The sequence below is a fragment of the Pogona vitticeps genome, chromosome 14 (genome assembly GCF_051106095.1).
Source record: "Pogona vitticeps strain Pit_001003342236 chromosome 14, PviZW2.1, whole genome shotgun sequence".
Lineage (NCBI taxonomy): Eukaryota > Metazoa > Chordata > Lepidosauria > Squamata > Agamidae > Pogona > Pogona vitticeps.
The window spans coordinates 16,817,011-16,842,855 of record NC_135796.1 but is presented as its reverse complement, the minus strand read 5'-3'; the positions used below and the strand labels follow the sequence as shown (position 1 = coordinate 16,842,855).

Below are 25,845 nucleotides of genomic sequence, written 5' to 3'. Positions count from 1 at the left end.
AATCTGTACTTACTCTGCCAAGCTAGCTGGTAGGGACTTTTTAAAAAGAACTAGCCTAGCAGGCTACGTTCTGTTTCTCTGTGTTGGTCAAAGTGACTAGCCTCCCAGCCGGCAAATAACGTTTGTGTCCCGGTTTACAAGTCTGTTTTAAAATGTCAAAGATGCTATAGGCTTTGCATTAGATTTTTGCTGGACAGTAACATCAGCAGGCAGTGAAGCAAGTGACAAGGCTCTAATAAAGGGGGAGCAGAGGGTTGAAACAAAGGTGGACCTTGACAAAACTAAACGCTCTCTCTCTCTTTTTAGCACTAGGCATGACATGGAACAGAAACAAGCATGAAAGAGGCTCTACTTAAGGATTATATTCAACGTCTGGGGAAACAGCCCATGATAAAAGTGAACTAGCCATCTGCCTTTGAGCCAAACCAATTAGCTGATTAGTCCGATTAATTCAAATTCACCCCATTTATTACCAGAACATCAGAACGGTGCGTTCGCAAGGCCTGCAAATGAGTATTAACACACTTTGCGCTCAACTGAACACGAAAGCACGAGGACGATCACGGATTGTTGGGAAAATCCAACTTGAAAGCTTTTCGCTTTGAGCTCCTTGGCAGTAAAGGAAGTTGCAAATGGCTCAATAAAACGAAGGAAACGAGAAATGAAACACGCTCCCCCCCCCTTGCTGATTAATGTTTCAGTCAACGAGGAGCACTGATCCCCATCGGTAAATCAACCAAAGCTTTGGTTGATTAATCTACCAATTATATTGATTAAAGCTGTGGGTTCAGTTAGCCTATGCCGCAGCGCAAGGAAAGACCGGCCTAATTCCTTCCCTTGATGAGATTTCTCAGAACGTCAAGGCCCCCAAGTGGCTACGAGGGGTAACTTGCCCAAGGTTTATAGCCCAAGATGCAAACATAGAGGAAGGAAACGGCCTTTCAAGATGCTCCCGGCCCTAAAAACATGCAGCTCGCTGTCCCAATGATCCGCTGGAATCGAGGTGTACCGAATCTCGTTTTCCCCAGAGGAGCCAACAAGAGGCCTCTGCAACCCCACAAAGAGGACCTGAAGGTACCCATAATCCAGCGGTAAAGAGCATGTGCTCCGTAGAGGGTCACAAAAGGTTCTGTCTCTTGGATGGGACTTGGAAAGGTTTCTGCCTAAAACCTGCCAACAGCAGCCGCTGCTGCTGCTGCTCCGTGGAGAAGGGAAAGGCACGCAAGCGGGACAGGGTGAGAGAGGAGCCCAGAAAGGAAGGGACCGAAAAGGAAAAAGAAGGAGCAGGGGAAAGAACGAGGAAGACCACCCCTGCAGGTGACCTCTGGGCAGAAGCTACTAGCCTCCTGATCGAAAGAAAAGACATCCTGTTGAACACATGGAAGATCTGGCTGCAAGTTGATAAGCTGCAGCCCACCAGAGATTTTTGGACTGCATAACACCCAGGAGTCCTAGATTCTGTAGTCAATAGTAAGGAACTATGGGAACTGTAATCCAACAAACTCGGGGGGGAAGGGGCTGCTCTCGGCTCACTCTGCTCTAACCAAGCAAGGACATAAATTGCTGCTTTTTACCTGCCAGCTTGACCCGCACGGCTTGACACACCCTGATCCCCACTGCCTTGGCCACTCCCCGGTACCTACCCAGCTCGGAGTTCTGCTGGGGAGCGGCGACCTCTTCATTGTTGGCTTCGCTGGCCATCGAGCGGGTGATGCGCCCTTTGCGCCGGCCCTGGCTGTTGGCGGTTTTGCGCCCTTTGGAGGCAACCGCTTCTTTCTCGTCGTTGTCTTCGCCAGATGTATCCTCGGTTTTCTCTCTGCGTGAGTTAGAAACATGTTAAAACTCTCAACCTTCAACATTTCCTTCCCCCCACCTTTCCATCATCTTTGCTCCCGGTTTCTTGCAACGGGGGAAACTTTCCCGTTTTGTGCTTGCTTTCTGGCAAGGAAAGTGGCAGTTTCATGGCTGCAACTGTTGAGGGACCTGACAAGAGAGACGGGCAGCCGAATCATCTTGGCTTCTCCTTGTTTGTCTTCCCAAAAGGGACCTGCTGAGAAACTCTGTGCAGAACCTAACGCAGTAAAGCCAGACGCTCCTGGAAGCCAAGGATTAAAGGCCCATTAGAGAAAGCGAGCAGCCGGCCAAACCTTCCACAGAAGTGGTGCTCATTTCGCTTCCCTTACTAGTTGGGAGGCCACCGACATCTACAATGCACTGCTCCACAAGCGGATAGAGACAAGCTTAAGTGTTGCATTGCACGCTCTGTGTTGCTGCGGGGCGACCAGACGCCCTCAGTCAAGCATTGCCACAGATACCTCAGAATAATACAGTGGTATCTGTGCTACACCATGCCTCGCACGAAGAATACACGGGCAGATATTAAGCGCTGTCTGACAGCATCCCTGCAGTCCAGAGATGGGACACTTATGGCCCTGGATGATCGCAAATGCATCGGTGCCCAGCCACCCCCTCAGACGAAAAGCAGCTGCTTCTAATCCAACTTTAGAGCAAACTCCAGGAATGGAAAAGATGTATTTATTTTTTTTAATTCTTGAAATGTTTTGCTCCCCAAATTATTGTGTTTTTTCCCCTCCTGGGACACTGGGAGGCACAAAGGAACACCTTCTCCCTCTCCCACACACACACACGGAAAACATATGCCCCGTTTTCTGTCCACAGTGTTGAAGACAAGTCAACCAATTTCTCCATTTCGTCTAATCCTGCCGTATCTACATTTCTAACCCCACCCCCTTTCCCTCCAGGCAGCGCTCAAGATGATCGAGGGCATTTCTCCGTCTCATGAACAAAAAGCTTCCCGGGACGGTGGGCTTCCGCCCGACCAATGCCCCGCACCACAGAAGACGGGAAGAGGGAAGTGACCGCGCCAGCGCTGTGCCGCCAGCTCTCTGGTTCCTAGAAGGGGAGAGAGACAAGTCGGGGCTCACTTTGTCAGTTCCTCTTTGTCGTTTTCAGCTTCTGGCTTTTCTTCTTCCTTCTCCATGTCTTTCTCTTTCTCTTTTTCATCTTTCTCGTCTTGGCTGCTACGGGGCATCTGTTGCTGCTGCTAAGCAATAGAGAGGAAACGGGAAACCAGTCAGCTTGAGCACATCTGGACAAAACAGCCCGTCAGAAAGGTTTTGGAAAGGAAAAAATACCTAGAAGCTGCAAGCTGAATGTACATCGTTTGCACTAGACTCTGTCTGACAGATCTTGGGATTGTAGCAGGAAAAAAAAAACCCACCCACAGAAGACTCCACAAACCTGCTGCCTGCTTAATTCGGTTTCAAAGTTGTTGAAAGAGAGAGAGAAAATTACAATTTTGATGATGAGCTCAGTATAGAATAAGCAGCTGGACATGAATCACTGAATGGGGACAAGAAAGCAGGAGGATGTGGCTTCGTTACTCTACAGAAAACCCTTTATTTAACATAAATAAATGGAAGTGTAAGACTGGCAGCCAATACGCATACACACAAACACACTTCTGCCGACCCATTATACATTCTTCCCTGCTGTTTCGTTAGGCCTCATTTTTAATGTGTCTCCTTCATTTTTTCAAACTGCAACCTATCTTACACTTAACGGGGAATAAACATCAATGAACACAAGAGGATATACTTCTGAGTGGACATGCCAAGGATTGCACAGTTAGGCTTATATTATTTGCTGTTTTGTCAGATTTCTTCATTATTCTTTCTATTTTGTTCAGTGTTGTTTTATAGAACTGCTTTGGTCTGATCCTGTGATTTGTTTTCCCCCTCCCCCATACTATACCTAGCTTTATTTTGTAACTCCCCCCCCCCAGGGATCGGCAGTTAATTAGTGACCTAGAAAGCAAATACAAATCATATGAATCCTTGACATCCCAGGGCATCTACTCCAACATCACACAGATCTGTGGAGTGAGGCTGATGGCGGTAAACTGGAGAAACAGTAAGATTATCCTATATGCGCTCAAACTGGAAGGAAAGGAAACCCATCCGTTGATCTTACAGGATGAAACAGAGAGCGTAACGCAATCCAAGTGATGTCAAAGGAAAACTCGAGGAAATTTGTGGACATGAGATCCTTACACACACACACACAAGGTGTACAATGGAAATATGGTCACCGGAGTCCATGGGCATTTAAGGTGGAGGTTAAACATTTATGTCACTCAAGTCCTTCGGCCCCCGGCTAGGAACAGCCTCCATACAAGTGGCCATTGGTCTTGCATCTATTTGTTGTCAACAACATTTCCATGTGGGTGCTTTCGCAGCCCAGTTGCTTTGCTCAGAGGAGGGACCTGGATGGGTGGCGACAGGTCAAGAATTACTACCCTTGGATGACAAAGGAAACCAGGACCCCACTGGAGCCTTGAGCAACCTCGTCTTTCTCAATCCTCCACCTGCGAAATGGAACCCACGGAGCGAACCCACCTCCCTTGGATGTCTCTGGCAAGGGCAGACCGGAAGGGGCTTCTAGGAAGACCTCTCTGCCTTGCTTAACTTTGGGCGTCTCTTTTCTTGAGCTGGCCAGCCAGACCTTTTAGGGAAGCTCCGAAGAAGCCCGGAGGGACGCTGGTAATCCCCTATCTGACATCAGAGGAAACCGGCCTCCATCAGGAGGAAGCGCCACCGAGTCATCACAACAAACAACTATCCGCTGACCTAATCATCATCTACACACAACTGACCTCCTTGGATCCATTATGGGCTTAAGTTCCCTAAAGCACATCTGTGGAGCCTTTGGCCCCTCCAAGTATTGTTTGACTACGGTTCCCATCGCCGCCCCCCCGGCTGTCAGCCATGCTGGCGGAAGCTGCTGCGAGTTACGACAGAATCTTATCGGGGACTGGAGTGAGGGGGAAGAGAGAGAGTGACACGCACGCATGTCCTGAAGCTGGTGTGCAAACCCCAAACCCTGAAACAAGGGAGAGTGGCAGGACCCTCTTAAGGAAGAGAAAAACGAATGTGCGTAGGAACCTCTCGGGAGAGAAAGAGGACATTAAATTGACTGTGGATCACACGGCACTTCTTCCCTGACCGTGGCTCAATGGGAACCTGTTGATTTCAATGGGTGCAACCCCACTGTGCCCTGCCGGCCCCAGGAATGTAGATGTAAATGTAATGTGCTGTAAATGTGCTGTAGAAAATGTGGCCCCTTCCAGGCCGCTGCTAGAAATCCTGACGCCCCCCCCCCATCAGCATCACATCGTGGCGTGACCTGCTCCGGCAAGGGGGGGGTCTCAAGGCCGACGGCCCCCCCTTTCCTTGGTGCATTAATGATCAACAGCTGCTCACCTTTGTCCCAGTTTCCAGTCACATCCTGACAGGCACACGCTTAGTAGCATTTCCCAAAAAAAAGACAATCGCCCAAGGACACACACACACACACACACACACACACGCAACAGTTGCTCCTCTGGTCTACGCAATCACACCCATAACACACACCAATCACCAGGGAAACACCACCCTGCCGATAGCTTATCTTTAAAATAGCACGCTTTGCTCCTATAAACAAGAGCGCAGGCGGTTGCAACATTTCCAGCGCCGGGGCCTCGCCAAGCCTTTGGAGGCTCAACCTCAGAGCGGCCTCCTTCGCTCATCCCCGTGCGGGGAACCTGTCCTTGGCGTCCCTTCCGACACGGCCGGAGCGTAGAAGGCACGCTTCTTGCCCCCCCCCCACAAGTCCCTCTTCCACGCCTCCCCCCCTTCCCTTCTCCGGCTGGCCGACAGTGGCGATTCTTCTCTTCTCTTCCACTCCCAGGCTCCTTTTGGGCGGGCAGGCACAGCTTTTTCCTCTCCCCCTTTGCCCCTTAAATTCAGAGAAGTTCCCACACCCGAGAGGCTCAAAAGCCTCCTCCCTCCCTCCCGAAAATCCACCATCCAGAGAGAGAAGAATCCCTTTGAGAAATCTCAGTGCCGCCTCTGAGCCAACGAAGAGGGTCGCTTTGGCACTCGGAGCGGGACTTTCTTAAGCCGCCGGGGGAAAGGCTCCTGGCCAAACTCGTCGCGCGCGCATGGGGGCCTGGAGAAACCTTCCCAGAACAAGACGGAGCGGACAGATCTGCCCTGCTTCCCGTCACAGTACACACCGTTCCCTCCTCCCAGGAAGCGCTCGCCTCGCCCGGCACCTTCGCCCCTCTGCCCAGCGCCAGCCCGCAGTTGCCCCACCACCACCACCACCACCGCCACCCTCACCTCTTCCTGGTGCCCCCGGGGCCTGCTCACAGCTCTGCCATCCCAGCTCCTCGGCGGCGGCGTGCCTTGCGCTCTCCGGCTCAAATGGCTTCCTGACGATTTGCATAGTTGAGCCGTAAACCAGCCACGGCATTCCTGTTATGATTTTGCAATCTACTGGAACAACACAGTCGCTCTCTCTCCGCCGAGCCGATGAGTCATGAGCTATAAAACCACAGCCCTCGTCACTGGGAGCTCACAGGGCTGGCTGTAGCCTCTCTCTCTCTCTCTCTCTCTCTTTCTCTCCTTCTCTCTGTGATTAATCTCCAAAAGATGCCAAACTTAACCCTATGGCACATGGCGTGTTTCAAGTTTCTTCTAAAAGCCCCTGGCCTCCACCTCCGAATGCCCAGACCTTCGAGTGGGGGCCAAAAATCTTAGCCAAGAGGAGAAATTGGGAGTAAAATTCTCCCTCCTGCACTGCGCCCTAATGCAATACAGTGGACCCTCTACTTATGGAATTAATCCGTATTGGAACGGTGGCTGCAGGTTGAAAAGTCTGTAGGTCGAGTCTCCATTGACCTACAATGCATTGAAAACCGATTAATCCCGTAACTGGCAGTTTTTGTTCCTTTTTTGTTCCATTTTGGTTTTTTCTGGTCTGTAGGTTGATTCTCCGGCTGCAAGTCGAACCTAAATTTTGCGGCCAGAGAAGTCTGTAACTCGAAAAGTCTGTAAGTCGAGCCATCTGTAAGTCAAGGGTCCACTGTATACATAAGCGAGGCAGTCCTGATTTTTCAAGAGAGAGTAATAATAGGCAGCAAAAACAAACAAGCCCTCGGAGTTGAGTATCTGTAGCCGTCCCTTTTTGGTTGCACTGCTGTAGCGTAAACGGCTGAGCCAAAATGAAACATATATACACACAGAGTTCCTTACCTCAAAACGCACTGCAGGCTTGCTCCCAACCACAGAGCAGTCTGAATGCCACTAAGGTGTTCCCTGGCTCTCCCTGTTTGCCTTTGGCTTAAGGAAGCAGCTGCTAGGCTGATTCTGGTCTCCCCGAGCAGCAAAACTTCCTGGACAGACCGATATGCCTGCAAGTGTCCTGGGCCGGCACCTCCATCTCTACCACACCAAACCCACCCCGTGGTAAGTTCAGTTACTGCTGACGGCAAATCCTCTCCGACGTCGGACTGCTAACTTCAAAGGGATCCTCTTTGAGTTGTAAAGTTCTGACCTCTGAAGTCCCCGGTTGCCCATGCCAACGTTCTGTGCCAAGGGGGCATTCAGACGGGCCTACAGCTCACTATTTGATCCAATTTTGGTACAAACCAAAGTCCAGTTACAGCAACCCTACCCTCTGTGTTTTTGAATCGCCGTGATCCATCCCGCCCCTTTTAAGAGCGGTCCCACTCCTTACTGGCACAGAGACAGGGTTGCTGTTGATTTGGCATGATTCATTAGATGGGTGCGAAAGCCGGACAGTGAAGAAAGCAGACGGGGGGGGGGGGAGGGAAGGATTCATTTGAAAAATGGTGCTGGAGGAAAGCTCTGGAGATACCCTGGACGGCCAGAAAGACAAACCCAGTGGGTGCTTAGTACGTCAGATCAAGCCTGGAGGCAAAAATGTTGAAACCAAGGCTGCCTCCTACTTTGGTGAGAAGGCAAGATTCACTGGAAAAAGGCAGAAAAGCAGCAGGAAAACCAGGAAGACCAAATACGAGACGGGCTACGAGGAAGCCAAAGGATGGAGTCTGAAGGAGTTGAGGAGATGTTAGCTTAATCACAGGGTCGCCATAAGTCAGAAGCAACCCGATAGCTCACAACAACAACAACAACAACAACAACAACAACAACAACAACAACAACAACAACAACAACATGATATACACAGTCCAAGTCAATGAGGGTCAATTATAACCTATAAAGTTCTCTGTGGCTTAAATCCAGGCTCTCTATAAACAACCAGGCCTCCCCAGGTTTTAAGACTGGTAAGAGAGGCCCTTCTCTTGCTCCCATCACCCTCCCCTGGAAAAGTTTCGGCCACTAAATGGGCTGCGGAGGAAGCATTTTTGAACAGACAAAACTGCACATTTCTCTGTTATAACTTCTTCTGATGTGTGCATGAGAGAGATTGGAAGGTTTTTAAGTTAAAACTTTCCGACAGCTCTAACGCTGTTGTCCGCGTGGCTGCAATTTTTAATCTCATGATCTGTATCGTCTCTGAAACCAAGGTTTGATATGAAAATGGTGGCCTTGCGTTTCCAGGAGCTTAAGCCAGCTGCAGTGTTTACCTAATTCCTGCCGGGACCACTTTGAAGTCAGTGGCACCCTATGATCCCATTCAAATATTCCTCAATAAGAGAGAGAGAGACCACAAGAAGCGCACATTCTTAAGTATTTATACTTAAGTTGGCCAAGCCAGGGAGGCTCCTTCTATTTCTGCCCGGGATAGTAGCGGGTGTCACACGATTCTGTGTCAGCCACCGTTATTTGTGAGCCATGCCCCTGACCAATCTACTTAAAGCCTCCTATTTATAGTGGAGATCACTGGGTTGCAGTCCTGGGTTCGGCTTGGCGACCTTTCTCCTTTTGTACAGCGCCTTGATATTATTAAAGGCAACCACAGAGTTGGCCCCGGGGACCCCTGGGGTTATACAACAGGGGCACAAATACAGAAAGGGGTGGTGTGGGCAGGTGGGGGAGGGGAGATATCCTAGTAAACAATTCCAATCGACATGCACATGGACCCCAAATGGATGACCTTAAGGACCCTTTCAATACACCTTCCACCCTTTAGTAGGTAAAAACAGGACTTATTCAATTGAGTGAGCCATTTCATTGCTACTTCAATACATTCCAAGTCTCCTCAGGCAACAAAATTTTATGATACACACACACACACACACACAGAGAGAGAGAGAGAGAGAGAGAGAGAGAGAGAGAGAGAGTACTAGTCTGCACAGCACGCTTTCTACAAACATCACCATGGTATCTGATTCCCCTCCACCTCCCTTGTCTTCTCCGTGTTCTCCATGGTGATGCTGTGACATGAAGTTCACATCCTTCTGCTCCCTTACATGGTATTGCTTTCCAACCAAATCCGTTTCGGGCAGACGCAGTCAAAAACCGAGCAAAGAGCCCTCTTGACCAAATCCCAGCCAGCCAAAACCAGACCAGCGTTCGAAGCCAAAACTCTTTAAAAACAACCTGCTACCGACAGAGAGGCAGCTGAATGAAGGGAGGAAATCAATCATTTGGGAGGTTTCCTGGCATAAGGCCCCCGCTTGAAAGCAAAAACCAAAAAACCCAAACTATGTCAAAGGACGAGAATGACTGTCCAGTCGGTGCTGCACTGTGGGGAGGGGGGGCACCTCAATGGCACAACTTTTGTTGAGTCTGGAGACAACCCTAGCTTCTCCTGGCATCTCCAGTTTAAAAAAAAATCCCAAGAAGGAGGACTGGAAAAATATCTTGTGTGTACCAGACTCCTGAAAAGCCCTTTTCCCCTTCCATCCGATGAACTAAAGCTAGATGGATCACTGGTTAGACTTAACAGAAGCTAAGGCCCACCCTTGAACTTCCAGAACAACCTTCACCCGCTAGGTGCCCTCAAGACATATTGTAGAACATCTATCGGCTGGCTAGAATGGGGGTGGGGGGATGATGGGAACTATAGTGCACTGGCTTGAGAAAGGTTGTTCTGGGGGAGATGGGATCAGAACAACCAAGTGTTTGGACCGGTGGGCACAGAGAAGGAGCGACTCTCCAGGGGCAGAACGCGGGAAGCTGCCTTGTATTGTGTCAAGACTCCTCCTCCCTCTATAGCTGAGTTAGAAGCCCAGTCCAGCGGTTCATCTGAACAGGTATAGGATTACACGAATCACGGGGATATCAGACACATGCCAGCCTGATTCCTGAACATCCCACACACCTGACAGCGTGGCAGTAAGACCTGATGCAGCTTTGGTAGACCATCTGACTGAAGGGGCTTACAAGCGCCCCATGACTGTGAACCCAGCTGAACAAGCCTCCTGGATCACAGACGCAAGAGCAGAGACACCCCCCCTTTCCCACCTTGGCACTTTATCCCTCATGATCTGTGACCCTGCCAGGTACACAGTGAGTGTCGGTGTGGGGGAGGACCACCCGCGTCCCCACGACCCATTCGTCCCCAATGGGCCTCCAGGCAAAAGTCTGAAGGAGAACTGCTGCCGACTTTGGCTTACAGCAGCTGTTCATTGGAAGGAGTAATTGGAAACAGAGGTCTCCCCCAGTCCTGTCTAGAGATGGTCCACTCTGGGACTTTTGCCTCCAAAGGGTGTGCTTTCTAAACGGAACAACATCCTTTCCCCAAACGCATTTCTGTCTACTTCCCTCTCAAACCACCTTTCCAAGCGGTGCCCAGGTATTTCTAACTGATGGGGCCGAGGGCCGACCCAAGACTATCCATCAGCCAATTAGGTGCTCGGCCACTCGGTTACAGCTCTTCCTAACCTTCTCACCACCGGAGATCTCACTCAGCTCTTGGCACCAGACATATGTAGGGCTGGTCATTGCTCAGCATACCGCAGGAACAGAATAAGCAAAACCGGGGCTGTCAAGCGTTAAAGACTGCACACAGTACCACTTTGTTCTCATAAGGCAGCGATGGAACCATAGACAACATACACGGCCTCCACCAAGCAGGGAAAAGCAATGACCGACCACCCACATTTCGAGGTCTGCCGTTCTTTGCAATTTAGACGCTACGACTCTCGTTGGATTCTACTTGGACGATGCACAGCAAAGCTGCAGAACTTGGATCGCACCCTTTGTGACGATTCTCGAGGGGTTTGCTTACCTGGTTCTTTCCGCGCCGCCGGTAATTCCTTCTCACTAAGTTCTTATAGTTCTCGTTCTTCTTGGTCAAGTAATAGTAGAGGACGCAATCGGCCACCGTCTAAAACAAAACAACAGGGATGGGGACGAAGCTTAAGACTGGACAACAGGGAGGCGGCCTGGGCGCAGGTTGATCTACACAGTGAATGGACCGCAGCCGTAACCGGTGGACGGAAACATACCATCCAAAACACCAAGAGTGAGTGGACAAATAGCCACAGCCCCTACGAAAAGTCTCCCTCTTTGGTGTTTTGTCAGTTTGTGAGAGCTGGAACGCTGGCTGCTGTTCTGGACTGAGTGACCGCATTGGTCTCTCTGGCCCTGTGCTGCCAAAACGGACCGCCAGTGGAGCCTCTGACAAGACCACCACCTGCTACTTTTTTGGGGGGCAGATCCACTTCATTTCTTATTGAGGGTCCAGGGCTCGATCAGAGTTTGGCATTCAAAGCAACAGTATTCATCTATACGGTTGAAGACAGAAGGCTAAGAAAGAAAAACTCTCTGAACATTACTTAATGGATTCATAGCAGAGGTGACACCTGAAATATTTGCTATCTCGCCGGCCCCTCTATACAGCCGGAGTGTTTGTGCGCCTCCTGCATTTAAAACTGGTTTGCTTGCTCTTTCCAACCATGCACAGAGGAAGAAGCAAGGGTGACGGCCAACCGGGAAAAAATATCCGCTGGGTTCTGTTTGGCGTGGCTCGCTGTTCCGGCATGCAGCAAAATATCAAGCAGCTGTTATCCCAAGCCTGCCTCTTGATTTCTTGAGTATAGGTCTTTACGTATGTTCCCCTTTTGGCTACCAGGCAAACCTTCTCCATTCCCTTCAAATGCAAACCTTCTCCAAACCTTCTCCCTTTGGCAAAGGTGTTGTTTTCAATTCTCGCGGCGAAGCTAATATGAGTTTGGAATGGATTACACACTCTTGCCACAGTCCTTTTGCTTCAAGGTCTCCTCTGGCCCACCTGCAAGGCCGTTGTGTGGTCGCATACGGCCTATGCAAACTCAATGACATCCCTGCTCTCTCTGTGACCGACACAGTATCTGAGCAATCTCCTCCCCTCCTGACAGTTAATCCCTCCTGCAGCTTCCTCACTTCTTGTATGTACTATTCCTCTCTCAGCTAAGACGCCCAGAGGCAAAAGGCATCTGATCAAGCTGAGCCGCTTGACTGGAAGTATTCTCTCTCCCGCCCACCCTGGACTTCTAGTGGAGACAAGTAGGGTTGATTAAAAGGGGGGTAAAGCAACTCTGCACTGAAACCTACTGTTTTGTGAACTGTTACGGCACTGAAATATGCCCTTAAGCGGAATGCATCCTTGAGGACGGGCATCGAGAACTATTTCCAGCGTTACGGAGGGGCGTCCAGGACAAGATGGAAGGACTGACCCGAGATGACTGCAGCGGCTAAAAGCAAAAAAAAGCCCCACCCCTGCCCCCGAAAGGAGAGGAGAGGCGGTCTATCTTCCTTCAGTTGCAGTCGAACGCTACCTCTAACCTGCCGCACAACTGTCAAGAGCCATTACTTCCAACCATTAAGCTTTCTAGGTGGAACACAAACACACTTCACTTCCAAGCGAACACATGGAGCTCGCCCTCTTCCAGGGCCTGTTGGCTGCCTTCTAATTCCAGCAGGCGGAAGGGAAAGGCGGAAGATCGCCTCCTTGGTGGGGTTCCTGGGACTTGGGGGGAAAATTACATTTGAGGGACAGGAGAAGGGGGGGAAAAAAACAGGAAGGATTCCAGGCCTGGCTGGCTGGCTGGCAGGATTAACTCAAGACCCTGACCGGTGCAGAGTAAATCTTTTTCGATTTCAGTGAGCAGGCTGAGTCTCTGGGTTTCCCCATGATCTTTATGGTGTAAGACTGAACGGGGGCCTCACTGTCGTCTGGTGCCCCTTTTTCGGCTGCTGCTTCCAACAGAGTTCCAAAGGCCACCAGCCTTAAGGAGTCTCAAAGTAGGGAGTTTCTCACAAGTAGAAGCCTTGTCTTCAAGAGTCCCTGCCTCTCCCACCTTGGAAACCACCTGGCCCTCAAAGCAAGGTCATCTGCACCTTGGGCTCTCTTCATTTATTTATTTATTTTTTTGAACCCAGGAAACTTGGTTAGTTTTAACATACAGTCCCATTCCAGGCAGCTCTGCTGCCTAGCAAAGTCGCGCCTTCGAATGGCAAGCACACGCAAAACTGGTGTGCCTTAAAACACAAAAGCAATCTAGTTTGGGATGGTTTGGGTAAGAGTTTTCTTTGTTTAAAAGGTAAACACAGGAAATGAAATAAAAAACAACTATACTTACTTTCCTGTCCAGAAAGGAAGCGATCAGGCCAAAATTCTTTGGGTGCTGCATAAACCTTTAAAAAACAAACAAATCACACACACCAACAACAACAACACATACACACACACACACACATACAGAGAGAGAGAGAGAGAGAGAAATAAAACAGGAACGTGAGTTCATTAAGAGATAACCCTTAAGGATGTTGAGCCTGTAGCTCCTAATGAATTCTAAACTTTTTTTTGTAGGAAAAAAAACCAACCGTCATTTTCCACTCCCTACATTTCCAAAGTCCCATCCCAGGCACCGTTTGCTTCATGCCAACGACACTTTTGTGCCATCTGTCCACTACGGAGCTGCAGGTGGCCTAATTTCTGACCTTTGGCATAAGTGGCTCCGAGCAGTCAAGATTCCAGCCCTCGTCCTCTTCTTCGAGTGCCCCACTTAAGCCCCAGAAACAAATCGGCAGATGTCAGCGTGCTACCGGGCCTAGAAAGCCCGAGCTTCGGAGCTGGATCCCACCCTCCAACCCACTTATCCTTTCAGGGGGAACAGCACTCGGATCCCTGCTCCTTTCCCGCCCCCACCTCCTCCACCTCCCTCTTTTCCAACCAAGGGTGCCTGACCCTGAAATGTTGCAGGGAACCCCCATCCAGAGTTGAGCCCATGTGCCGCCTCGCGGATCCTGCTCCCCCTTCTTGGAACTGGATATTCTGCTAGGCAAGGGCTGTCCTCTTGTTTAGGGCTGGCCGTGGTCCCAGTTTTCACACAATGGGCTGACAGCCAGCTCCCTTGAGGAACGGCGCTCAGCAATCTGAGGCTACAACGGATACTAGGCAGCGTCACAGCCCAAAGTGGGCAGAGCTGGCAGTAACTGCTGGACCACATAACTCTCTGTGCCACCCCATCCTTAAGGAAGCAAGCATATGATGTGGGAGACAGGGAAACTCCCAGCACGGGCCAGAGAGCCTGCAGACGGAGACGGCTGCAGAATTTTGAATGCTAGTTACATTCCTCCAGCTGCTCCACAGAAGTGCGGGGACGCACCGAGCAGAATTAGCTTCAAGTTCTCCAGATTAGTCCACCCTTTTTCTCCTATTAACTGATGTTTACTCCCTCTTGAGTAGTAGAAAGAATTTTTAAAAAGTTTCTTTATTTACAGTTGAACAGATCTACGACAGGCTACGCTACAGCAGACACGGAAGAGGCAAAACGCTCTTAACAGAGAGGTGTGGCGCTCTTTGAACTGGGGCAAGGGAGGAAACTATTGGTCAGTGCTGCTGGTGACTGACAGTCATGTCAGCCCAGAAAGGTCCCGCCCAGCCAAACCTACTGAAGGCAGCATGCGAGGTTGCAATAACTCCAGACAAAAATGGCATCAAGTGCCATGTGAAAGAGTTCCCTGGAGAGGAACACAGCTTCCAGAATTCACCCGCCATAGCCACTGGCTATCCACTGGCTATCAGACTTTGGGCGTTGTAGCCTCCCCCTGCAAAAACAAAAAACCTTTTTTCCCCAAGTGATACAGATCCCTTGCCCCCAATATATAAGCCTAAGGTCACACAGAGGCCTTTTGCTCCTCTTATAGACTGATGAGTTTTGCATCTCAGCCCACAAGGCATGAATTTGTGCCACTCAACTCACTTTTCTCGAAAGGTCTCCTTCTCCTGTTCACTCCACATGTTCATCACCTGCCGGTCCTTGTAGACTTTCATGGGATCATCCATCAGGCCATTCATGTTGATGAACTTTATGCGCTGCTGCTCAGCATCATACAGCATGGGTGGAATGACGGCCAGCTGCCGCATCTGCTTCTCCAGATTCTGGTGCAGAAAAGCAGAAGGGAAACAAGACTGGAGAGGCAAAAAACCAATTTGCCCAGGAGTTAAACTGACTACGGAATAAATGAGATCTCAGGCTTGTATGATCGTTTTTTTGTGTTTTATGAGAATCTTGAGAACCATCAACTGTAGCCAAGCACGAAAGACAATGAATTAAAGAACAAGATGTCTCTGAGTAAAAGCTCAGGTGACAGATTTTTTTTTAAACATACCAGAACAATTTGATCTAATGGTTAATCTCCCAGAGATGATGACTCCCAGAAAACTATATAGAAGAATATTATGGGACACAGAGTCCAAAAAAAGACATAACTTCTCCCATCTCCAGTCCATCCATCCAAATATCTATTCTTGGTTACTCCAAGCAGGACAGTTCAGTGGTTGAAGCCTCTGGCTGCAGAGCCAGAAGTTGGGAGTTCGATTCCCCGCTGGGCCTCCTGGATAGCAGCTGGACTCAATGTTCCATAGGGTCCCTTCCAGCTCCGAAGTTCTAAGATTATTGTTATTATTGCAAGATTCTAGACAGTTTTATTTGGGAGTGATTTATCCTCTTGCTATGGTTGTACGTTTTGGGGCCAAGAATGGAAGTCAGTCTAGACAGACGTTCAATCCAGTATGGCCATACCTTCTTACGTTCTTCTTACAACTTAGGGTGTTCTTCTGCACCCCAAGATCAACCCCTTCCTTGCACCCACAGAAGCAAGGTTCGAGGATGTGTCAGAATCTCAGATGAAGAAAAAAAAGGGGGGCATACCAAAAATGAACCAAACAAGAGTCTCTCCCCCATTCAAACAGCACAGCCAGTCCCTGCCAGTGAGGATATGTATGAAGTCTCACCTGGTAAACATCACAGCAGGCAACAGAGTGGTGTTTGTTAACAAGACCCAGAAGGCAAAGGGGAGGCACAGAGAAAGACCCACACCCACAGAGAGAGAGAGAGAGAGAGACCTCCCAAGTCCTCATTTAGGGTCCTGTCAAATCCATCAAGGCACCACATTCCCCAACACAAGACAGTGTTTGCTAAACACAGCAACGGTTGAAGCTAATGCAGTTTGGCAGCAGCATCAACAGCGAGTTCTAACGCCAAGGTCTGTTGTGGCTGCGCCGTTTCCCCCAGAGAGAAAAAGGGAAGGGAAAAGGGGAAGGGGAGAAAAGAGAGAGAGAGAAGGAGAGAATGCAAAGGAGAGGAGAAAACGGTGACCCAGCCTCACCTCTTGTTCTGAGAGTCCATCAATAATTTCTGACACCTCGTGTTCACTGCGTGCGGCAGACATGGAGAGGCCGCTGCCCCTCTGTCCCACCCTGCTGGGAAACGGCAGAGAAAGCGCTGAAAAATTTATGCTCCATTTTGCACTTGGCATCACAGCTTCCAACAATTACTGCAAAGCCACTTGCGTGCGACGGAGGTGCCACGCAGGAGGAGGAGGAAGAGGAGGAGGAGGAGAGGTCAATGCTGGGAATGGAGGAGGAGGAGGAGAGGAGCCGGGCCGGCGGGTAACGCTGCACCTTAGAGGCAACAAGGGGAGGGCAAATCTTCCGGACGATCTCGATCAAGGGTTCTCCGTGAGTGATATGAGCACCACTGGACATCGCATGGATGGAAGGCAGGAACCGTTCTCAAGCATTCCACCTTCAGGCATCCACGTGCCCCTCCCTGGTCAATGTGATACCTCCTAACCCTCCCTGCCCAGACTACTCATCCACAACTTTCTGGCAGGCTAGCCGTAGCTCTGAAGGTTCACTAGTTCGCCTGACTCCTCTTCCCCCCACCCCCGTGCTAAATGCCCATAAATATATAAACGTCCTCTTTTGAAAACATCGGCCTTTTTGTTTACACTGTGGTGGGACTCGGGTTCTCTGCTCTGAGCCGCTGGGGAACACAAGGGGTTGAGAAGCAAAAAAAAGCAAAGAGCTGCCGGGCGATAAAAGATACTGCTGAGAGCTGGCTTCTCTGACCCCTTCATCATAGAGGGGACGTGGCTGTCAATGGCGCATTAGGACTCCTTTGGCGGGGGTGTGTGGCCCGTTTTCCAAACACGGTGGCACATCTCAAGAGGCAACTTCCTGCATTCTCCTCCAAGCCTGGCTCACTCTCATCCACAACGCACCGAGCCGTCGGGGAAAGTGATCAGGAGCGCCACTCATGACATCCCTCCATGGTTCTCCAAGTTTCATGCACCACCCGGAATGAATGGACAACACCACTTGATGGTTCTAAAGCTCCAAGTGGGACCCTCAGTGGCCTTTGGATTTCTCTCCCTCGTAGGACATAAGCAGTGTCCAAATTCAGGAGCAGAGGATGCATGTGCATTTCACCAAATTACATGCTAATTTTATTAGCAGGTGCATTTCACCAAATTACAGAGATCATCCATTTCTTTCAAAGTTTGTGGTGGCTGCATACAGAGCTCAGCTGGAGGAGAAGGCTGGTTAGAGTAGCTTCCGTAGGAAGCTGTTGTTTTTTCCAAGAGAACTGACAGAAAAGACCCCCTTTTACTAGAAGGTATTCTGTATTCTACCAGAAACTGAACACACCACCACTTAGGCATCAAAGAGTCCCGACAAACCTCGACCCATCCAACTTTTCTTGCTTCTCTCCCCCACGTTCCAGAACCCGAACCCGCCTCCACTAACCTCTGCATGCGCTCCTGCAGTTCCCTCTGCTTCCGGATCTCTGGGAACTGCTTCTCGTAATACTCGCGTACTTTGCTCTCCTTGGCTCGGCGTCGGGGGTTGTTTTCAATGCGCTCCACTTTCTTTTCCCACGCTTCCATGAGCTGGTCGTAGCGCTGGCAGAATTTCTGTTCCTGATGAAGGGGAAAGAGAGGTGGGGATGTAAGAAGAGGAAGGTAGAGAGAGACGGAGAGAAAGGGAGAGAGAAAGGTCAAGAAATGGCCCCTTAAATCCTAATTTCCCCAATTTCTTGTCAGGTCCAAGTAGCGGTCAAGTCTCAAAGAAGAAATCACATAGAATCTTGAAACCAATTCATGCCAGCAAAACAGGCTCACGACATAAACACAGCTGCTTCCTGCTTGAGCAATACTGTTTTCACCAGTATGCACATTTAATCCATTGATCACCTGACTAAAAACTGAACAGCCCTTTAACTACTAGTAGTAGTAGCTCTGCCTTTTAGATTATTGTTAAAAGGTACCTGACTTATCATCTAGCTAAATAACAGCCACCACCCAAAAAGGGATGCTTTCAAACTAATGAGATGAGTAAAGAGACAAAAGATACAGGAATTAAGTGGAAACCATCATCCTGCTTCTGATACTCCTTGCAATGAAAGACAACAGTTAAGAGCACTGGGCTGGGATTTTGGAAATCAAGTTGGAATTCATGTTGAACCATAAAACTCTTCAGCTACTCTCTCTCTCTCCCTGTCCCACTTTGCAAGATCGCTGTGAGTAGAAAGAGGAGGTGGGAGAGCCACTTATGTGCAATCTTGAGTTCGTTGGAAGAAAGTCGGAATATCCACATAAGTAAGTAAATAAATGAATCACTGATGGAGGATGCTGGAGGTACTATGCAAAAAGGCTTCTCATTTCTTGATTCAGTTCTTTAGAATCAACGTAAAACAAGGTCCTCGGGTAAATCAAATGGGAGCTGAAACTTTTCTCCGTCTTACTCATATGTGTGTGTGTGTATGTGTGTATGCACACACTCACACACACACACTCACACACACACACACATACACTCTCGCACATGTTACAGAAATAGGGCCAAGAAGCGTCTGTGTAGGAGCTGAAGCGATGGTCCAGAGCCCAAGAGAAAAACATCAAAGAACATCAGCATAATCTACTGGCAGGTATCCATGCCTTAAGGAAAAGACAGGAGGGTCAAAAGGAAGAACGGAGAATGTTCAAAGAGTCCCTTGTGGTAATCCTTTCTAAAGGCCCTCTTGGAATCGCTCTGCTCTACCGTGTACTGCAAGTCCAGCCAAGACGCTGGAGCGAAAGAAAAGCATGAAACATTCATCTGGTGTGACGGCCACAGACATTTCCAATCGGACTCAGACTCCTTTGCACCTCTCAGAGGTGCTAGACAGCTCTCTGGTTTAGGTCTCTAGCTTCAGAGTCAGTGTCTGAGAGTTCGATTCCCCCACTGTGCCTCTTGACCGGGGCTGGACTTAATGATCTTTAAAGTCCCTTCCGGCATTATCAATTGCTTGGAAGCTTCTGGCCACCAATCAACCTGTTGTTTGGCTGGGTTTTTTTAAACCCCAAGTGGTTTGAGATTAATATTCCTAAGAGGTGACTCTTCCTCTCACAATTTATGCACACATTTCTATGATGTGGTCTTAAAATATTAAATGGCTTGGGGGCCTGCATTTCTCAGAAATCGCTGGATGGCTCTGGTGAGAGACGGTATTAAAGAACAGCCCTGTTCCGTAGTACATATTGACAAGTTACGGCAGCCACCTTCAAGAAGTGGAAAAGCTGTCTTGTGGTTGCAGCAGAGGTCCAGCTACTTAAAATGCTCCTTACAATGAATCGAATATTTAATAGCCAAAATCCAGTTGTGCAAATCACAATAGCCTAAGGGTGATGATGTCGTCAGTAGCAGATCGCTGGTAATTAAAAGGTTTCCTTCTTCAGTCCTGGAGTTTGCAAGACTTATGTGCAATCAGTGTTAAACCACATGAGTCCTGGGATGGAATCAGGAACTCTTTTAATTACTGTATTTTTTGCACCATAAGACTCACTTTTTTCCCACAAAACAGGTGGGTGGAAAGTCTGTGCATCTTATGGAGCGAAGAAAACAGATTATATTTTCCTGTTTTCTTCTCCTAAAAAATCGGTGCGTCTTATGGAAAGGTGCGTCTTATGGAGCGAAAAATACGGTACCAGTTATCTCCTCCAGAGGATGCCTTTACTGGCACTGGGAGAGTGCTGCTAATTAAAGACACCCTGCCTTGCTCCCAGAGCTTGAATGACTCACGTGCAATGAGACTGACTGTACATGAGTCATGCAAGTCCCTAACTCTGATGTAACTTATGCAAAGGATTTTGGCCACTGCCTGCAGAAGCCTTGTGCTCCACTGACACATAAAGACTGGCTGCAGTTTTAAATGTGCAAGAACTTTTTAAAAATATATACAAAGAAAAGATTTTGCAGATGACGTAAGGCTCGGTTTAGAGCACAGAATCCTTCCTGTCTAAGCTTATTCTTTAGCCCTCTCCACCAAGAATACACCATAATGCTTTGTTGCAAGGACGTATTTGTTATTGGTAGCTTAGTTCTTCCACCCAGGGTCCGAAATGACTTCCACTGTAGAATATACCCAAAGGAAGAAATTATATGAAGAAGATCTTCACTTAAAGACAAGCAGACGAGGCTAACTCTTAATTTCTACACCCAGTCTTCTCTTCCAAGTGTCCCAGTTTAAGCGTCTCTCCCCCGCCCCCTGCGCTGCTATCATTTGTTGACAGGTGATGGATCAGTATCGCACACGCTCCACAACATAAGGCAAAACAGCTAGCGCTGAGCTGCAGAAATAACAGATGGACAGGACAGGTGACAACGTTAGAGGAGCTCAAAGAAGCTGTAACGTAAGGACTCTGTTGCCAACAACTTGCAAAGCCACAGCAAACAGGGGGCGGACGACAGGGTTCGATTACCGAAATGAGTCTCAGGCCGGCCGGCACGTGGGCTGTGCCTACAACGTGTCACTAGCACTGCTTGAGAATAAGCTCTCTGCTGGGCCAGAACGGCGACACACACACGGTCGTGCCTGTGTGCCAAAGACCGGCCCTCCTTGCATCGTGCAAAGTAAGCTGGCCCTCTCTTCTTTTTTAGTTACAGCCTCTTTAGCTTTTGAGGCTTCCTGAGCACGCTCGGGATCAAACGGGCAACAAAGCGCGGCTGAGGGCCAGCGGTGTCTGATGTTCAGCCAGGAGCCAAAAGAAAAGGAGGCTGAAGTTCGAGCTCCCAATTAATCCAGCTGAGGGTTCAGTCGCTTGAGCTTCTGTTTAGCTCGACACCGTGAAACGCGGCGCATCCATCTGGCAAAAGGAACACTCCCGCCAACCCGGCGTCGTCTTTGCTCTGTTAATTAGCTAAGCTCTGAACTCTTATCCCTTTAGTGCATGATTTCAAAATCACTTCCAAAGAGCCTTAGAAGGAGAGGCGGGGAATCCATCAGACTCATGATCTGTGTCTGGCCACAACAATCAACATGCTGGCATTACTCTTGTCTCTCTCACTGTGAGAAAAAAGTTGTGCCGTACCTGAGCTATGCGCAGTGGCATTGGTTTATGGCATCCGCCATTCCTCCCAGTGTCTTGGTTCTTACCCTTCTCCGTTTTATCCTCATAACAAATCTGGGGGCCTTATGGCTCAGCAGGGATTCAAACCTAGAGCTTCCCGGCTCTAGTGAAACATGCAAGCCTTTGGAGACCTACTGGGTGAGAAAAGAGCTCAAAACCGTTACATGTTAGAGCCCAGAGAGCAGTCGTCAAAACGCCCTTCCATACAGATCAGCAGAGAGACAGACTCCTTTCTACTTCTAGGAAGGCAGGCACCTTCAATCAAGAGACATCCTACCACTCATTTTACAGCCGCCTCTGGGCTGAATGAAACCTTCGGAGCCTCCCTGCTCCATTGGCCACAGGTAGTTCATCATATTAAGCGTCTCATCACAAGCCAGAAGCTAAGCAAATACCACCGACTCTAACCCTTAACCCTGTCGGTGTAACACCCTCCTTTCTTTCCTTTGGCCATGACCCTACCATTATTTTTTTTTTAAAGCCCAAACCAATTAACTGGCACGCAGCCTAATTGCTTCAGCCAAGGCTATTCCCAAGATGTAAACTCTCTTCGTTACTCTCTTTGCGGCTTCCTCTGCCCAATGCCTCCTGCTATCATTGCTCCGAACCCTTTCTTCTCCCAGCTTTTCCTTACCAGTCTCCCAGGAATGGCGCCATTCATGGGGGGGCCCAAATTGGGTGGCCCCTCAAGGCCCATTCTGACCACCATAACTCAGGGCAGGGGCATAAGATGATCCAAATGGGGATCAAAACTGGAATGGCTTCTGTCTTGGACGTGACGGTAGGGGAAGGGGGTTTGAGGCTCCTGCTTGACCTGATTTAAGGAACAAGCCAACTTGAGTGTAAAAAATTATTTTCTTTAAAAAAAAAAAAAAAAACACCCCTCCCTCCCAACTGCTTGGAGAGAACTAGGAGGGGGCTTCTTTGGGAGTTGCAAAAATGGCCCCAGGATGATTCTGCCAGTTTCGTTCCTGTTTTTCTTTCCTGTCTTGAGGGAGACCACCCCCACCCCCAGGAACAAACGGGGGTATCACTTACCCACTGTTTACGAGCATGGTTTCTTCTCTTGAAGTATAAGATCAGCTTCTTCCGCATTGCCTGGTTTCTGCAAAGATGAACACAGAAGACTCTGTGAATGCCTGCATGGAGCTCACGTTCTTCCTTTCCCCTCCACCCCCCCCAACATTTTTGACCAGGGCTCTCTCTCTCTCTCGCTCTCTCTCAAATACATATGCACACACACAGATATGCACAAACCATTTGATTTCCTTCACCACCTCCGCTTCAAAGCTGACCTTGAACTACAGCACTTTCCAAAAATCAGGGACTTTTTTTCTCTCTCTCACTCTACTTATTTATTTTTTTATTTTTATTTTTTTGCTCAGGCGCCACTGCTGTTTAGCATTGGTTACCACTGCAAGGTTTTTTCCCCCCCATACAGACCACTCTCCTTGCCTCAGTCCTCTAAAAGCACGTGCGGGCTGGCTGGTTGCGAGAAGACAGTGGCGGCACACGAAATGTTTTCGAATCGAGAGTTTTGTTTTGTATTTTAACTCCTTAGGATTGTATGGTTATGGGAAGAAAAGTGGCATATAAACAAAGAGGTGACAGATGGACGCCGGTTCCGTGATAGGCGGAAGTCATGATGTCCCAGGCTGAAGTATCTGGACAGCTCTCAGAAACAGACTTTTCTGAATGGGCTCCTTTACAGGAAGCAGCCGTGTAAGCCCACAAACCGATTTCTTCCATAGTAAAAGCCTGTCCTGACAACAGGATCATATCCTAAAGTGATCCATGAGAAGAGTTCTATGGAATCAGGTCCAAGGTCTCTCTGCTCCACGTTCTCCTTCTGCGGTGGCCCAATGGGGGCTTCTGGGGAGCGCCTGAACACAATCCTTGTTGATACCCCTCCAAAATATGGTGTTCAGAGGCTCACCCCTTCTTTTCACTGAAAGGAATACACACTCATCATGACTTGTGTCCATGGATAATAGGATCCTGCCTGAATTTGCCTAACTCCCTTTTCAAGCTAACCAAGAACATAACTTCTGCTTTGCTGTTATTCTGTCCAGACGGTTTGAGAAAAAAAGCCTTGGGAAGCAGCTGACAAAATCCGAGGAATCCGAGGAGCCTGTATTCTATATCTTGTTCCTTCCCCATTAACTATGAACAGGTATTAAGTAACTCAGCGACCTTTAAATGGTTTAGGAATCATCTTAATGCCCCTCCTGCAGCAAGGACATCATGGCCGTAGAAGCTGTGCCATAAGCATTGCCTCTCACAGATTAAACTACTGGGGGAGTAAGGCGGGTGTCTTTAGAACACAGTGCCCACAGGGGAGTGGCTCCAACCGAGGGAGCGAAAGAGAAAGAGACAACAATAACAGAAGCCATTCCAGAAAGCCTTTGGTTTTTCTCCCTGCCAGGAAGCCCAGCAAGGTCATCAAGAGCTGTACCTTTCAGCACTGGACAGAAGACCTGCTTGCCTTATCTAAGAGCAAGGGAAGACATGGGGAGCGGGGGGGGGGGCTCCCCACAGGCTGCAAACCTGTCAAATGGACTCAAAAGCATGCACTGGCTCTCCAGCAAGGAGATAAACCCTTGCTAGTTTCGTTGCACTGCCCAATTCTCCCCCTTACGTGCAAGACACCATGATTTTTTTTCCTTTCGACATCACAGAGAGTTATTGGTCTCTGCAAGAACAGTCAGGCAAAGAGTATCAACGCTGCAAACCCTACTGTTAAATTCCTACAAGTGCTGCCTTATGGTCTGGCCTTAGAAGCCTCGGATGGGTTGTGCGCATCCTTTCGCTCCATCACCAGTCTCTCTCAGACGAGCATTTGTAGTCTGTTTCAAAAACAGGACAGTTATTTGGCACACGCCACACAAACCTCGCCATTCTGAGGCACCCTGCCTTAGGCAGAACAAGTAATTTACTCAGGTGCCCGTAGCCTCCGAAAGGGGGGTTCAATGCCTTGGCTTTTGCCTTTCTGTCCTTTCCTCCAAAAGAGGGGAAGGCGAGGGCTTGCTCTCTCTCTCTCTCTACTGTTGGAAAGGCTAGCAAAGATTTGGGAGCACAGCCCCACATGCTTGTGTCCCTCTGTGGTGTCTCAGTTTCTTTTCCTCAATTCCCTTTCACTGCTTCTCTCCCCCCCGTAAAACCCAGAGATCCTGCCCTCCACTTCCAAAGGCCCCTGTGATCTCCGTGCGCATCGGTGTGCTCGAGAGCCGCTCCTCCTCTCTTTGCGCTGTTCCTCCTGTTACTTAGAAACCATTTGCAAGGAGGTTAAATCGGGCCACCTCTCGGAGGAAGCACATGTCCTGTTCCCGGGGGCATAGCAAAGCAAGAGCAAGCGGGGCTGCAGAATTTCTACAGCGCAGCCAGCAGAAGGCAGAACAGCGCGTGCACACACCCGCGCACGCACACACCGCACACACACACAGGAGAGGCACACGGCACTTGCAAACAGCACTTTAGAAAGGTCAGAACAGCAACGCAGCCGCATCTCCCCCAGCAACAAACATCTCACTGTTTATATCGATTAAGAGGGAAGGAAAAGTAGAGATGGCAGAAGCAACCGGGTGTTTGGGGGGGGGCTTAGAAGGAGGCCAGTCTCAGCATCCGGGAACGCACCTTCAAAAGGCGGGTTGGGATTCTGGCCCTAATGAGCTTTTTCGAAGCCTAAACCAAAACAGCGGTAGCAGTATAAACCCCACCAAAAAGAGCTTTTTTTTTTTTTAAAACCTCCTCCCATTGTCCCCGAGTGTGTCCAACCGCAGAGGCACTTTTCTTTTTGGGAAAACTCTCTCTCTCTCTCTCTCTCTCTCTCTCTCTCTCTCTCTCTGTGTGTGTGTGTGTGTGTTTCAAGGGCCGTCTTCAGGGCTACTGAGAGCACCCCTAAAGTTTTAGAAGGACCAGGAGGTACATCGTCCACACCATTTATTCTCCGGCCCTCTCCCCCCATGATACAGACTGTAAAATGCCTGTCCCTCTTACAATCCCTACACCTTTTGTTAGAAAGAATGAGTTCCCCAGGTAAGGATTAGGATGAGGGACTTAGTATTACCTCTGAGGAACAGAAGGGAAAGCCCCTGACTCGAGGAAGCTAGCACGTGAAGCTGAAAAGGCAACAGAAGACGGAGAGAGAAATGGGGGCAAAGAGGAATCGGTGAAAAGGGTGCACTGGTTTTATTTTTATGTACATCCAGACTTAGTCATAGGGAACAATTTGGGCAATCACCTCCAACATGTGGAAATCATTCCCCGTGGAGGTGGGAGAGAGTTTGAACACATGATGAAGGGCCATGAGGGTCCTCATATTTTATATCGTACCTGGCCTACCCTGGTGATAACATGCTGCCTGGCAGTCACACAGGGTCTGATGTCCACACCTTTCAATGTTAAG

The 25,845-nt window shown here is 49.2% G+C and overlaps 1 protein-coding gene across 9 annotated transcripts in view; it reads right to left on the bottom strand.

The window, feature by feature from the left end:
* The window catches only part of NCOR2 (nuclear receptor corepressor 2), a 203,535-nt gene that overhangs the window by 76,319 nt on the left and 101,371 nt on the right, over window positions 1-25,845 (bottom strand). For 6 of the 9 annotated variants that reach the window (XM_072983058.2, XM_072983062.2, XM_072983063.2 and 3 more), the window contains 8 exons: window positions 22,479-22,545; window positions 17,800-17,972; window positions 16,377-16,470; window positions 14,969-15,147; window positions 13,343-13,397; window positions 11,008-11,106; window positions 2,946-3,064; window positions 1,644-1,816 (listed from right to left, as the gene is read on the bottom strand). In XM_072983058.2, the coding sequence (XP_072839159.2) occupies window positions 1,644-1,816; window positions 2,946-3,064; window positions 11,008-11,106; window positions 13,343-13,397; window positions 14,969-15,147; window positions 16,377-16,470; window positions 17,800-17,972; window positions 22,479-22,545 (959 nt within the window). Of the gene's footprint in view, window positions 1-1,643; window positions 1,817-2,945; window positions 3,065-6,185; window positions 6,379-11,007; window positions 11,107-13,342; window positions 13,398-14,968; window positions 15,148-16,376; window positions 16,471-17,799; window positions 17,973-22,478; window positions 22,546-25,845 lie in introns of those variants that run through there. The other 3 variants (XM_072983060.2, XM_072983059.2, XM_072983065.2) reach the window with 3 other exon arrangements.